Source organism: Acartia tonsa, chromosome 7, assembly GCF_053477335.1.
Source record: "Acartia tonsa isolate MP-2025a chromosome 7, ASM5347733v1, whole genome shotgun sequence".
NCBI lineage: Eukaryota > Metazoa > Arthropoda > Copepoda > Calanoida > Acartiidae > Acartia > Acartia tonsa.
This window is the reverse complement of record NC_137266.1, coordinates 12,711,425-12,727,252: the sequence shown is the minus strand read 5'-3', so window position 1 is coordinate 12,727,252 and position 15,828 is coordinate 12,711,425. Positions and strand designations below refer to the sequence as shown.

The 15,828-nt window shown below is 29.9% G+C and overlaps 1 protein-coding gene across 1 annotated transcript; it reads left to right on the top strand.

Annotated features, from left to right (window-relative positions):
• Positions 1-1,755: 1,755 nt before the first annotated feature.
• On the top strand, positions 1,756-12,763 carry LOC145324188 (small G protein signaling modulator 2-like). Its single transcript, XM_080166811.1, has 6 exons — positions 1,756-1,801; positions 4,047-4,112; positions 8,139-8,205; positions 10,070-10,172; positions 10,669-10,750; positions 12,683-12,763. Exons 1-6 carry the CDS (start codon positions 1,757-1,759, stop codon positions 12,761-12,763), a joined length of 444 nt encoding a protein of 147 aa, XP_080022937.1. The 5' UTR covers position 1,756.
• Positions 12,764-15,828: the final 3,065 nt, after the last annotated feature.

Genomic DNA, 15,828 nt, shown 5'->3' with positions numbered 1-15,828 from the left:
TCAAGGTTAATTCCTCTTGGAAAGAGAAATAGCCCATAGTTAAAAACCTTCCAAGGACCAAAATACATTTATTCATTCTTTTCTTTATATACTAGTGGCTATGCACCTTAAGGCCTCTAGGGGCACTTAAAAGAGGGAGATGGGGACTTTAAATTTTAGTTTGTTTCAAGTAAAAGAAATGCAAAAATTTTGGGGGGGGGAGTGTGGTGTTTTTTTTAGGTTAATTCCTCTTGGAAAGAGAAATAGCTCATAGTTAAAAACCTTCCCAGGACGTATAAATCACTTATAGAGTAGGTTTGCATCTTAAAAGTAAATTTGATCTAATTAAGAAAAAAAGTTAATTCATACCAATAAATTGACCAAACGAACCCTTTATTTAATGTTTTGAGACAAAAAAAACTGTTACCGTTCTTTGTGTGCTTTCAACAACAAAATGCAAAGAAGGCAAAATAGTTTTACATCAGATGCAATATTCCTCTTTTATAAAAGAAATTCAGGGATCTAAAGGGAAAGGACAATGGCTGTTAAATTGATGTTATTGTACATCCCCGATAATTAAACACAAAATCAACCCATTTTTAGATTACAATTAGTGGTCAAAACGTTAAGACACTGAATAACCCCACAAATAATAATTCAATTAAAGTCTCCAAAGATGTTAAGCCAACGGATACGAAAAGGTTATTATAAAACTTTGGAGACTAGTGTAATAAACAGCCCAATGTCCCCTCCCTCCCTGAAAGAAAAGTGTAAAGTTGATTGATTAAACGAAATGAAATTGAGACTTGTAACAAGATTAGTTTACAATTACTCTCTCTTTTTTTAAATGCGAAGATTCTCTATCTTTATAGAAAAGTAAAGGGATGTCTATCTGTCTGTTTGTTTGTACCCAAAAACAGATATGGTTCTCCTTTACAATGTAGCTTTCCATAGGTCCAGGGAAGGTTTATAACTATTTTGGGTCAGGGTACCATCCTACTCTCAAGACTATTAAATCGCTTCTAAAAAAAATCTATTTTTTATCTTTTTCTTTTAAAAACTACTTTGTCTTCCATGAATGTATGGTGCAACATACTGTTATTGTTATAAATAAAGAAAATTAAACAATAATATAAATAACTAATGTTTTGACAAGATTTTTAGAGCTAGAATGTTTTTATGTTATTTTTGGGTTATATTTGTCCTGTTTTTAAGCTTTTCTATTATTAGGGTCCGTACGTCTATCCGTAACAATTAGCTCTATTCCTATATTTAGAAATGTTAGAATTGTCCTATTTAAAACTTGCATAATGATTAATAGTTAGGTTCGATTTAGCCAGGAAGGTAGCGTGACCAGAAAGTCCATACGTCCATTTAAAACATGATAATTTTTAACTTTTTTGACAACAACTTTTTGTATTATATAATTATCCTATTTTCGCTTTTATGTAGGTTGTCATTCTTGTTTCTTAAATCTAGCTAATAATGAACATAGTACATTTATATGTCGTAAAAAATCCTTAAAAGTCGTTAAAAGATTTTGCAAATTATACCAACAACATTGAAACATTACGCATCGTCTTATAGACAGCTTTCCTTTGATAATATGTAAACTCTTATTACTTTTATGATTTTCAGTTTGACATTCGTCAAAATTTGTCTTTAATTCAATGCTATACATAGTTTTCAGAAGAAATGTAAAAAAATTAAATTGTGAGATATAACTACACATAGATTAGATTATAATAAAATTATAATTTATTTTTTTTCAGACAAAATGAAAAAAGAGTTTTTAACAGAAGAAGATGTTGCAAAAGAAAGGGTAAGTTTGAATTCATTTCGCTTGCAGTTATATGTAACTCTACCCATGGGGTGGGGACCCTCTGCCGAATGTCAATTGGTTTCTTTAAATATCACTAGCGGCTTCGCCCCTAGCCTCAAGGGGCTTTGCCCCAAGAGGTTTAAAAAAAAAAATTTGGGCGAAATACGTAAAAGGACCAAGGAAATCCCCTACAAAAAAAAATGGGGTTGGGGGTGTCCCACCCCCCAAGAAAATAGCTTAAAACCACCACAGAACCAGTAGGTATATTCCCTGAAGAGTAGAATCCGATCGGTTCAGTGGTTACCGAGATCTTAAGGGACGGACAGATATCGTTCTACTTTGTATTATAGATGCAACAGTGTAGTAAATATAAACACAGCCAAGTCGCTACAAAATAACAGAACACAATTTATTTGAATTAATTTTTTAACTCTTAGGATTTGCTCAAAAGTATTTGTTTATTGCATTTTCACAATTAATAACTGCTTTTCCAACCAATTAATATCTGCAAGATTAGAATTGGTTCTCAGCAATAGTGAAAAATCATGCATGGTATTTTAAATATTACAAGATTAAAATCAGTTTTGTTGGACCTGAGGGGCCATACATGCAAATAATACCAAAACAACTTTCTGATTATTATTTTCTTCGTTAGAAACCTAGTACTCAGCTTTATTTTAACCAATTTCTTTATATTCATCAAATTAATGTTTTTACTTGAGAATTTTAATAAGAAAACATGATTAAAGTAGTTGTTAGAAAAGAATTAAGAAAGGGTTTAAAAATTTTCTAGGAATTGGAATTCATTTTTTACTGAGTACAAAGGGAAGGGGGGCGGAAGTGACACTTTTTGAAATCAAAAATAAAAATTAAAGAAACTCAACTAAACAAAGAGTTACAGCTCTAGATTTGGCATGGCAGAGGTACAATATGGAACTGTGAAGAAACGGCGGCGGAACCACCGCCCTGACCGAAAACTGCTGTTTCCCACAAAAAAAATTTTAAATTTAAAAAAGCAAATTTTGGAATATTTCAACCATGTCAATAAAAATCGCAAGTGTAAGTTGCAAGATGATTGAAAATTGTCTAATTTGGCGAGAAAAGGCAAAAACAATTTCAGTAAGAAATGGCGATTTTTGGTAGGAGTGGCAGTTCAGTTGCCATTTCTTTACTTTATTGTACCTCTTTAAATCTCAGAGCTGTAACTCTTTTTTGTTGTTGAGTTCCTTAGACTTTTAGTTTTGGTCACTTCCGCCCCCCCTATTTAAAATACTCTTTTTATTATAAAATATGGTAGGTGTTATGGTGGTGTGAAGTAGAAATTATAAGGTGATGCTGTGAGTATTGGTGCAAAAAATATGACGTAACAAAAAAAATTAGCCAATGAGAGGCCGTTATTGACTAATGGTAAAATTTATAGTGGCCTCTCATTGGCTAATTTTTTTTGTTACGTCATATTTTTTGCACCAATACTCACAGCATCTTATAAGGTTATTTGTATTGATTTCGAATTGAAACAAATGTTCTTTATTTATGCAAGTTTTTGAATCATGAAATATGAAAAGTACTTTAATGTGTTTTGTTTTGTTAACAGAATACTTAGAAAATAATCTTTTATGAAAGAAAAAAATATAATTGAAAAGTACTTTCACCATATCACCTTGTTAAAAAATAAGTTTAAATATTTCATATTATAATTGGCTCTTTTGTATAAACTTAACTTTTATCACATTATAATAATAATGTACGTAGATATAACATAATATTTTAAAAAAATAAAAGATTCATTTCAAAATATTATGATTCTATACATTTTTATTTCTCCTAATTTATTGTATTATTGGTATTTAAAATTCTTTGGTTAGAAATTATAAGATTGATTTTATGCGAATCATTAATAATACATAAAGTACTCTAATCAAACATAATTAGTTAGTCATATAACAGTTAAATCTATCAATCATATGAGAAGATATTAAAATAATACATTAAAAGATCTGTAATGAAACCTAAGCTTTTTTAGGTAAATAATCTCAATAGTTGGGGAAATGTCTAAAAAGATTGCTGAACCAAAAAAATTGTAGATTTTCACTTAATTTGTCATTAAAGGGAGAGGAAATCTATTTCTTTAAAGATGTCATGGGGGGGGGGGGGGGGGTTGAAAGATCTAAAAAATATGTCATTAAAAAAAGACAAATTATCCAAATAACTGCGTACAACTTCTATTATATCTCTTTTATTATAGGAACGGTTGGTAGCAGAACTAAAGAAAAATGTGAAACATATCATGGAAGAAAGTATTGCTAAAAAGGTAAACTTAAACTGTGCAATTTTAAAGCTCTCTAGGCCTCTAGGGACACTTAAGGAGGGGAGAGTCAAATTTGATAACCCAAATTATTATTTTAGATTTTTTTTTGAGGGGGGGGGGTTAATTTTTTTCTAGGGGCGATTTCTCTTGGGAGGGCGGTGGTACCCTTCCCCAATTGTATAAAACTAAGTTAGTTATAAACCTTCCCGGGACCTATGAGAAGCTACCCTGTTAAGGAGAACACGATCGGTTCAGCGGTTAGCGAGATCCTTCGGTACAAACACACAAACATCCTGTTACTTTAGTATGAGGATTAATTGCTCTTATAGTTATAAAATACATTTTTACAGACAGAGAGAAAAATATGAGTTTAAAATAAATAAATTATTTTAATTGAAACAATAAAATGGATGCAGTAAATACAAAGTCACTTTCTTTATTAAAAATTTTATCTATGTTTTAATGCATTATGGGCAACTTTAGATATTTGTTGATTGTAAAAGATTTTAGGTCTGATATTAAAATTTCTAGCAAAATAAATTTTTGTACTGAAGGCTTATCTATAATTAACTTTGTTAGTTCGTCTGTTTGTCAGTCTTTTAGTCTGTCCATAACGCCATAGGGGGAATGTGATTTTCTCAGCTGCCATTCAAGATAAACAGATGCTTTTTTTGTTATGATTCCCTATACTAATGTAATCTACTTTATCCGTTGGTCTCTCAGTCATATTACAAAATAGAATTATCTGAGAAGGGTTTCGTGATTTTTTTTCTAAAATATTTCAATTCTTGATTTCAACATTAAAGTAATATATATAGAGTGATAAATAGCTATGAAACCATTTTCTTTTTTCAAAGACCCATGACGCTGCAGAAGGTTGTTTATCGATAGAAATTTTGCTTTCTCACTTAGCTGCTAGAAAGCTCATAAGCTGTCATTGGAATAAGATTTGTAGGAACTTTACTAATTAATCAAAACCACCGTATATTTTGGTATAAGGATTTGGGGGACCTTTATTATTAATTAAAGTCATGTGACCTAATGTACAAGAGTTAAAACAATTAAATCAAAAGATTTTAGTGTAAAACTATTTGTAAATAAGAGTATAAGAATAAGATATTGTTATCAACGACAAAAAATAAATGTTTTGCCTAGTTTTTGTAAAAATTTAGAGCATATTTATCATTTAAAATCAATGCTATCTTTTCAAAAGTGTTTCCATTAATTTGATTGTGTTTTGTAAGGAAAACCTGTTTTTTATTATTTGTACTGTGTAATTTTCTTTGAATATTTAATTCAAAGATAGCAATTTTTTTTAAAAATAACCTAAGATGAATGTCGGAATTTTCTTGTTAAACATAATAATGTATATATAATTAGAATAGTAAGACCTTGAAAATAAGCAAAAAATTATTATATGATAATTATCAGTAAATCTAACAGAATTTAAACGTAATTATTAAAAAGCTAGCTTTCAAAAATAATAATACATTTTTTATTCAAATACTATAGTACATTCTAACAAGGATGATGATATCAAGTTTAGCAACTTTTAACAAATATGTCTTTCAAAAATCAGTTGATTTATTGCATGAAATATTGAAAATGTATATAGCAATTTACAGATTTTTATGATTTTCAGGAATTTAAAATAATTACATTCATTTGGTAACTGTAAAAGCAGAGTATAGCATGTATAGTGTCATAAATGAGCTACAATTTGAAATAATTTACATTTATTTATTAGGATATAAAATCCTTTTATAAAAGGCAATTACAGATTGATTTTAATTACAAGTTCATTGAAAAAAAATCCGGACTTTCTGATGGACAGACAAAGTGAATTATAGAGTAGCTTCGCTACTAAATATGACATATACACACAGGATAGCCTGATATCTAGTTGCCGAAAGTGTACGCAGTTTCCTGAGTGTTTCCTCATCCTAGCTCAATATTTACTACTAGCTAAAAAAGCTTCAAACTTCAAAAAAAAAAAATCAAAATTTAAAAAATTCAAATTTATAATGTATATTGTATAAATCGTTTACACATTCAAATTTTGATTTTTTTAAGGGAAGTTTGAAGATTTGTAGCTAGTAGTAAATATTGAGCGAGGATGAGGAAACACCCAGGAAACTGCGTACACTTTCGGCAACTAGATATCAGGCTATCACACACAGACATGGCAACTGGTTCAGTTCACATTGCTATGGACAGTTAAACTATTTAGGAAAGTTGTAAGGAAGAAAGTTATCTATCTAGTACTAAGATAAAGATTTTAAAGCCTCCTAAAAAAAGAAATATATTTTTAAAAACAAATTAAATCTATAGTGCTGTTAACATGAACTTTAATATTGTTATTATAAAAAATGGAATTAATCTCTACTTTCCGAAATAATTGTACTCAAGACAGCTTGTAATGAAATTATTATCCAGATTTTTACGATTTTATAATTTTTTGACAACGCCAAAATTGTTTTTTTTTACTTTATTAATTTTAAGATATATGCATTATCTATAAAGGACAAACACAAATACATAATAAATTTTATAGTTAGGGTATTGTTTCTAAAAATGAAAAACCCTGTATAAAACTCAGCCATTTTAGAGTCTAAGCTGTCAAATTTCTTGAGCAATGGGATTGTGTTGGTAGGTCTTTGGGATAGTTCTATATAGTCATGTACCCTTGCTCCCTCTATTCTCTAACTTTATTATTTCAACAATTGCTCTTTAAATCTCATTGTTTGCATTCCCATCTATGATTTTTTGTGCTTTCCTAATTATGGAAGTTGTTTTATTTAAAAATCTTTAAAAAGTTAAAAGCAAAAATTTCTGTAAAATTTCTAATTTCAATGATAAGGAAACACTCTATTCAATATGTAACAAATCAACTCTGCTGTCGACTGTCGCAAATATAAAAGGATTTATTCCAAAAAACTCTTATTTGATTTTCCTGGTATTTGATATGCTAGATGAATGTTTGTCATGACCCATTTTTCATAAGTGGACCTTCAAGAGCAACCATATTTTTCAAATTCTTATATTTGCCATTCAGTGGCGTTCTGTGTAGGTTGTGTAACTGGGTATAACCCAACTTATTACACACCCCCAAGGTGAATCGATGTGCACGCCACTTTAGCCCAAGTTGCTGTTCTCAATCTGAATTGGCCTAACCTAAACTGAACATTATACACAATTCAAGTAAAGTTGGTTCCAATGGAAAAATAAGTGGTTTTGCTAAATATTTTGTTATTTGCAGGCGTTGAAATGATTCTTGAACAAATAAAGTTTCAATAAATGTGAACTAGCAAGTAGTTTTCTTCAAAAACATGTATGATCTTTTATGACCATCTAAACACTTAAATCTAAAAAATAGCCAAAAACCATCCCAGGACCAAAGTTTCCTATAAAAAAAATTCAAAAAGTTTTGAAGTCGTAAGCTACAGAAAAAAATTCCTTATTACTTTATATAACAGGAAATGACTTCTAAGACTTTTAAAAAAATCATACAAAAAATAATAATTTTCTTTTAGTCTAAATGATTACATTAATACTTAAATTAGAAAATTACACCAAAAATAAAATAAAAATCCAGGAAGCAAATTTTCCAATGAAAATATATTTCAGCATGGAGATTAAAATATTAAAAATTTTCCAAATGATGCAAGAACTATTTTGGAATAAACCTTGAATATTAAGAAAACGAATTTATCGATTTTTAACTATTTATGTGATTTTTTTACTTATGTAGTTTTTGCCTATTTTCAATAGAGACAAATTAAATATGCCTTTCAAATTGTACTTTTCATGATGATTCTCATAACAGTTGGGTACAACTTAGTAGCCAAGCAACTCTATACGCGTTAATAGAAAGTCCGCAAATCTTTTTAAAACATGTTGATTTTAAATTTTGTTGACAAAAAGTTATTCTATAATTAATTATCCAATTCATCCGATTTTCGAGCAGGATTCCCAGGACAACAAGACACAATATATTCTGTCATCCTTATTTTTTTATTTTATTTTTAGACCGTACATGAAGATTCAAGTAACGTTTCTGCCGTTTGCAGCACAGTAGATACCTGTCTAGCTTTAGGTGAGTTAACTATATTCCATTTGGGGGTCTGGGCTTCTATTTGCAGCACAGTAGATACCTGTCTAGCATTAGGTAAGTTAACTATATTCCAGTGGGGGTCGGGACTTCTATTTACAGCACAGTAGATACCTGTCTAGCTTTAGGTATGTAACTATATTCCAGTGAGGGGTAGGAGCTTCTATTTGCTGCACAGTAGATACCTGTCTAGCTTTAGGTAAGTTAACTATATTCCAGTGGGGGATCTGGGCTTCTATTTGCAGCACAGTAGATACATGTCTTGCATTAGGTAAGTTAAAATTATTCAGTGATGTGGAGAGGGGGGGGGCTGAATATCCAGATTTTTGTTTATATTTCACAGCATTTCCGACGTCAAACACTGTTTTGGTAATCTTATTATTTCTATTTTTCCCTCTTGATGCTAATTTGTAAAATACTCAGCCGCCAATCTTGAATAGCAGCTAAGTAAATCCACCATAGCTGTTCGGTCTTATGGAAGGACGGATTGTCAATGAGATTTATAGAGTAGCTTCGCTACTAAAAGGAAGAAAAGTAAAACAACGTATTAAAATATTGGAATTTAATTTTCACTTTTAAAATGAAAGCTTTAATTTACTGAAACAAATTAGAGTTCCTAGAAATTATAATTACATCAAACCTTAATTTAATTCTAATTTAGTAGTACATTTTAAAATATTTTTAAAATACAAATTTAAAAAAGGCGTATTTTGAGTGGGTTGTACAACAGGGATCTAAAGGGATAAGACAATAGCCGATAAATTGCTATGCATCCCAAATGATGATACACAAAATCATCCCTTACAATTACAATTAGTGGTTGTAACATTTGGTCACTCAATGAACCAACCAATCAAAATTTAATAAAAGCCCCCTGCCTACGATAAAACGTTATTATAAAACTTTAGTGACTAGTGAAATAAACACTAAACAGCCCAATTTACCCATACCTGGTTTTAATGTAAAACCTGCAAACCTGCAATGTCTAAATTGTTTACCATATTTAATTTAAAGAAGGGATGAATTTCTTTATCGTATATGTGAGAGCATATTAATTCTAATTAATTTACTAAAGAAAAACACATGTCAAAAAACTTTTTTCACCCTTCAGCTATAAGGTATTACAGGGAAGGGACGATCATAGATTAATCCCCTAATTGTTATGAGTTTAAGGGATTAATTTTCCTTACATTTTCTCTCCCTCCAGGTCCTGTCAGCTAGCCAGGGAGGGAGGGGAAATATGGCTGTTTATTACACTAGTCCTCAAAGTTTTAAAATAACTTTTTCTTATTCGTTGAATTATCAACTTTTACAAATATAATAACTAATTACAATATGTGGAAGGGGAAATCTTGTGAATCATCATATGGGAGGTACATTAATTTATCAGCCCCTGTCGTATCTTTTTAGATCCCTGTCAGCTATCACATTTTATTACCAAACTTTTTTTCTATATTTTTCTTTCACTAAAAGTTGAGAAAATTGTTAATGTTGTTTTTCTCCTGCCTTAGTTAGAAAAAAATAGGATTGTTGAATTATTTAAAAAGTAATTTATTTTCTTAATAACTTTTTAAATAACACGTGTAGAAAAACGAGTGTTTTGGGAGGTTGTGGTACCCTCCCAAAAAATAGTTAAAAACCTTCGAAGAAACTTTGAGAAGATATATTGTAAAGGAGAACCATATCAGTGGTTAGCGGGATCCTTTGTTACAGACACACACACACAGATCCTGTTACTCAAATTTATAGACCATCCTATCTATCTAACTTTCAGTCTATCTATCTATCTTTCAATTCATATATATTTTTCTATATATCTCTCTATTTATCTATATACCACTCATCCTAGGATTGCGACGCCGTGCCCTGGGATTATTTAAGACAAGTTCTAGCCTAGCTCTGCTGCATAAGATAGGCAAAGAAAACGAGGATGCTGCCGCAGTAATAAAAAGGTAACAAAATTGGATATAATGAATACAAGGATATTGTGACAGGTTACCGCAGTCCCTTGAAATGTTTCCCTCAAATGGCTAATATACCTAATAACCTCCAACCCCCACACAACTTAAGACTTTACCCCAACCCCTCCACTGGCAATGAAGGAACGTATTGACCAATATATAAGGACTATATTAGCAACCTAAATTGACGACAAAATTAATTCCCCTGTCATAATATCCACGTATTCTATATCCATTGTAACAAATTTTACTTTCACGTTGTAAAACAAGAATGTAAAGTTAAAGATGTAGCACAGCAAAATGAAATTCAAGCCAGTATCAATTTTGTTACAATTTGAAAAGTAACATTAATTTAAGGAATTTTTGAAAAATTTGTTTTACTTTTTTAGATGTAAAAATCTGCCAATAAAAAAGAAGCGCATCAATGAAAAATATTATTAAAAAGATTATTATTGTCGCTCTATGGATATATTTGTTGTTGTTTTAGTATGGAAGAAATAAACAGATCAAATGGAGGAAGTAGTTCCAGCTCAGATTCTGTTATTTCATTAACCAAGAGTATTCATAGGGTAAGTTTTGTTTATCTATTTGTCTGTCTATCTATCTATCTATCTATCTATCTATCTAATAGTTCTATAGCTCATATTCTGTTATTTCATTAACCAAGAGTATTCATAGGGTAAGTTTTGTTTATCTATCTGTCTGTCTATCTATCTCTATCTATCTGTCTATCTATCTATCTATCTATCTAATAGTTCTAGCTCAGATTCTGTTATTTCATTAACCAAGAGTATTCATAGGGTAAGTTTTGCTTATCTATTTGCCTGTCTATCTATCTATCTATCTATCTATCTATCTATCTATCTATCTATCTATCTATCTAAGTGTTTATCCATCCTATCTATCTATAAATGTATCTATCTGTCTATATATCTCTGTGTTTATCTATCTATCTGTTATTATGTTCATATCTCTATCTGTCTATCTATCTTTCTTTCTATCCTTTTACAATTTGTATATTTTATTTTATAAAAGTTAGGGATAATAAAAAGAAACATAATTTAAATTACAAAATCTAAAAAGGAAAACTTTTACATGTATAAGCGGATCTGTATAAAATTACAAGGATGACAAGGCCCAAAGCAAAACACTAAAACAAGATATAAATAATATAATATCAATAATAAACAAATAGACGAACGGACAGTTAAAGTTAAAGGTAGATACTAAAAAAATGAAGTTAGTTTTATATTAGACTTATGGTCAAAGAAATCATGAAAAAAATTTAATATCTTTAATAACAGCGGAGCAAATCAAATTTGTATGTAATTTAGACAAACAGTCAAATGGAATGAAGGAGTAGCCTTGCTACTAATTTTCTTCTTTTTTCTATTCATCTTAAAAATCTTCTAATTAGATCCTTTACAAAAATTTTGTAACTAATATTTTTTTAATATCACCTTCAGTTAGATTATATTGAAGAGTATATTTTTATTCTTTTAGACAGTGTTGCGGAGCCGGGAGCCGTGGAGCCGCCATATTTTGCTGGAGGCGGAGCCGGAGCCGTAATTTTCGTTAAAAAACGGCTCCGGCTCCTGACTAGATAAATAAAGAGATTTATTACAAATTATAATTTGGTAACTCTGTTTTGTAATGTGCAAATGCCCTTATTAAGTTTTTTGAAACCTTCAAAAGTCAAAAATAGACGTGGGGGAAAAATATTTCGAGTTTTTCTTGATTTTAGGTCGGAGCCGAAGCCGCACCAAAATCAAACGGCACCGCAACGCTGCTTTTAGAATTTTAACTAATATATAACCTACGTTTTTGCTTTTTAAAAGATTTATTTTAAAGTTAAATTGGCTTAGATATGCTTTTTCTATTATCATTGTATAATAGTTTACTGTCCGTTTTTAGCCTTTTAATGTTACTTTTGAACAATATTGTTCTTGTAACTATGTTTGTTGACACAGGGATAAGACAATGGCCGATAAAATGATGTACATCCCCAAAGATACAAAATTACCCCTTCTGTAGATTACAATTAGTGGTTGAAACGTTGGGACACTGACGTTATGAACAAATTAATCAAAATTTAAAATAGTCCCCAAAGTTTTCGAGCCAATGAATAAACGTTATAGGAAAACTTTGGGGACTAGTGTAATAAACAGCCCATAGTCCCTCCTCCCTGTGTTTGACATCTAAAATTAAATAGACAATTAAAGCTTGTTTGACTTTAAAATCGTGTTTGATGTTTAATATTAATATAGCTAATTACATATTAAAACTGAGCTGGATCTTTAAATCATTTTAGTGGTGAGCCAGATCGTGTAGAGCTGAATTTCAGCCAATCACAGCGCGGTATTTCATAAAATTCTGTGCTCTCATTGGTGGAAAGTTGGTTCACTCCGATCTGGCTTATCTAACTATCTATCTATCTAGATACATTTATTCAATTATCAACCTAACTATCTACCTAATTACATATCTATCTATCTATCTAGACTGACTCGAGTGGATATCTATCGCAGAGCAACCGCTTCTATTGGATCCGGATATCGTTGCTTCAAAAACCAGATATCTAACTATTTGTTCATCTATCTATCTACCTTATTATCTATTTGTCTATCTACCTATCTACCTAACTATCTATCTATCTAGACTGATTCGAGTGAACCCGGTATTAGTGTCTTAGAAATTATCTTAGTGACGTAAAAAAAATAGGATGTGTCGATACTACTAGGATTTTTAAGAATTGTTAATATAGGCCTGAAATCAAGATTTTTTGTGCTTTTAAAAAATATTAAAAATATTTCTAAAAATTCTACATTATTTTTGCTCACTTTTAAAAAACAAAATCAACTTTTTTTTATTTTTTTTTTATAAAATTATCTTTCAAAATTGAAATAAGATCTATCAGCTGATATTGTACTTCTTACATAACTCAAGAGTTGACTTACAATGTGTAAATATTTTATAGATTATTTAGCAAAATAATAAAAAACCTATATGTAATTTCGTGATTAATAATTGGCTTAATCTTACATTAAACATTGAATGATTTTAAATAATTTTCAAATATTTGCTTTTATAATTATACTTATTGTATAAACACCTCATAAGTTAGCGCAAAATGCTATATATTTTATCACATATGAGCTATTTTTTAAGCCAGCTTTTTAGTCAAAATTTCAAACCAATAACAATTTAATCAAAAGATATTAGGTTAAAACTATATATAAACGAGAGTAAAGAAATAAGATATTGCTATCAACAACAACAAAAAAGGGTTTTGTCTAGTTTTTGGTAAAAATAACGCATATTTATCATTTTAAATTAAAGCTATCTTTTCAAGATTACATCTATAAATTCGTCTGTATTTTATAACTTTTACCTGTTACCATGAAAAATCAATTGATTTTCCATAATAATTTTATTTCTATATTAAATTTAGAGACAGCTAATTTTTCTTTAAATATAATGAGATGTTTATCAGAAATTTTTAATTAAGCATAATAATGTATATATAAAAAAGACAATTACGAATAAAAACAAAACAATCAATTATTAGATTATTTATATCAATAAATTTAACGGAATTTGAACGTAATTGTTAAAAAAGCTAGCTTAAACAGTTTTGCCATTAAAAAATAACCTTCTTTATGAATGGTACATTCTAACAAGGGTAATGATATCCAGTAGAGCAACATATTTAACAAATATGTCTTTAAATAATCAGTCTATTTTACAAATATCTTTTTAAAATGCATAAGTTATATTACCTCTCACAAGATTGTTTAGTCCTTTGACACTGTACATAATTATTATTTGATTGATCTATCCTTAATTTTTATTCATATTCAATTTTATTGTTTGTATATAAATATTTAAAACCTGTATTATAATACGGTTATTATTTTTTTGCTATGTTTTTATAAAATAAATATCTAAGCAAATGTTACCAATTCTTATAATTATCTGGAATTGAAAAGAATTACTTTCATTCGGTTGCTAAAAAGAGGAGAAAAAGAAATGTATTGAGTCAGATAGTAGCCTTAACCTGTACAGCTTTACATTTATTTCATGGATAAATTGAAATTGAAATTAGATAAAATTATTAATTGATTTTAGATTATTAAACAAGACATGTTAGAATTATCCTATCAATTTCAAACTCTTCATGATGATTCCTATGACAGTTAGGTATAATTTAGAAAGCAACTCTATCATTGTTAACAGAAAGTCAGTACGTCCATTTAAAACATGCTTTGTGTGTTTTTTGGCTGCTATTGAAGAAAGACAACTGAAATTTTAAGTGAAAAGGTCTTTTAAGAGGTGTTTTAATGTATTTTTTTTTACAGTAGCTTTTGATGGATTATTTTAGGTTAGGTTAGGTGATTGCCCTGCAGGGTTAGGAAAATGGACCCGCATGGATAGAGCCCCCCCCCCCGCAGTGGCTAGAAATAGGATAAAATCTACTGTGAAAATACCAAGAAACGTCCCTTAAGAGGCATTGTCATGAAAGGGACTATACCCAAGATATTGTGCATCTACTTAACGACTTCCAAAATTTGAGGGTGCCCTCAAGTAATCACCCCTTCCCCCCCCCTGCATCTACTCTATACATTATTTTGTCTGTCTGACTGTCGCTCATGCTTAAAAAACCTTATTGTTGGAGAAATGTTATTTCAAGGCTGCTTTTTTAGATAGCCAGCTGTAAGTTTTAGTCAAGATACCTTATATTTATACAGATCTGCTCCATATATTTATTGTCTGTCTGTCTGACAGATATACTTAAAAGGACAATTTAGTTTAAAAGAAAAAAATTTAAAAAATGTTGGTGGTTTTTTTTCTAAGCGCGTGAGGGTGCAGGTACCCTATCCTAAAATAGTTAAAAACCTTCCCATGACCTATGACCTATGTCCCTGCAAAGGAGAAGCATATTAGTTAGGAAGATCCTTCCATATAAATAGACACACACACACAAACATTCTTTTACTTTGATATAAGGATTAGCATTTTGTTACTGTATCCTATTACTAGCGGCTACGCCTTAGAGGCCTCTTGGGGCACTTGAGGAGGAGAGAGTCCAATTTAATAAACCAATTTATTTTTCTAGATTTTAAAAGAAAAAGACAAACAAACAAACAAAGAGACAGACAAACAGACATCCTGTTACTTTATTATATCCTATTATATAAATTAGTAAGCTAAGCTTTTTTTGACTGTAGCAACGGATCTTGTTAACCGCTGAACCTAAAGGGTTCTTCTTTACAGTGAAGCTTATTATAGGTATAGAGAAGTTTATAACTATTTAGGAAGAGGGCTCTCCTTTCTCCAAAAAAAATAACACCTAGAAAAAAAGTACCATCTCCGCAATTTTACTTCTTTGTTTTAAAACTTAAATTGAAAATTGGAAGAATGAACTTTCCCCCTTACCACCCTAAAAGCTTCTAGTGATGTTACTGCTAGTGATAATATATTATAGTTTATATCAACATAATATGCGGATTTTAAGAAAAATTTAATCAAATATGCGGACTTTTTTCAACCTTTTTTTGACAACATTTATTAGACATATTAGAATTATACTATTGATTTCAAATTTTGCACGGAAGTATGTCCTTTTACTGTATGCTATATTTACGCA

Coding starts and splice junctions, on each gene's coding strand:
- LOC145324188 (XM_080166811.1), top strand. CDS start 1,757: ATGAAAAAAGAGTTTTTAACAGAAGAAGATGTTGCAAAAGAAAGG. Junction 1,802..4,046: donor AAGATGTTGCAAAAGAAAGG/GTAAGTTTGAAT, acceptor CTTTTATTATAG/GAACGGTTGGTAGCAGAACT. Junction 4,113..8,138: donor AAGAAAGTATTGCTAAAAAG/GTAAACTTAAAC, acceptor TTTTATTTTTAG/ACCGTACATGAAGATTCAAG.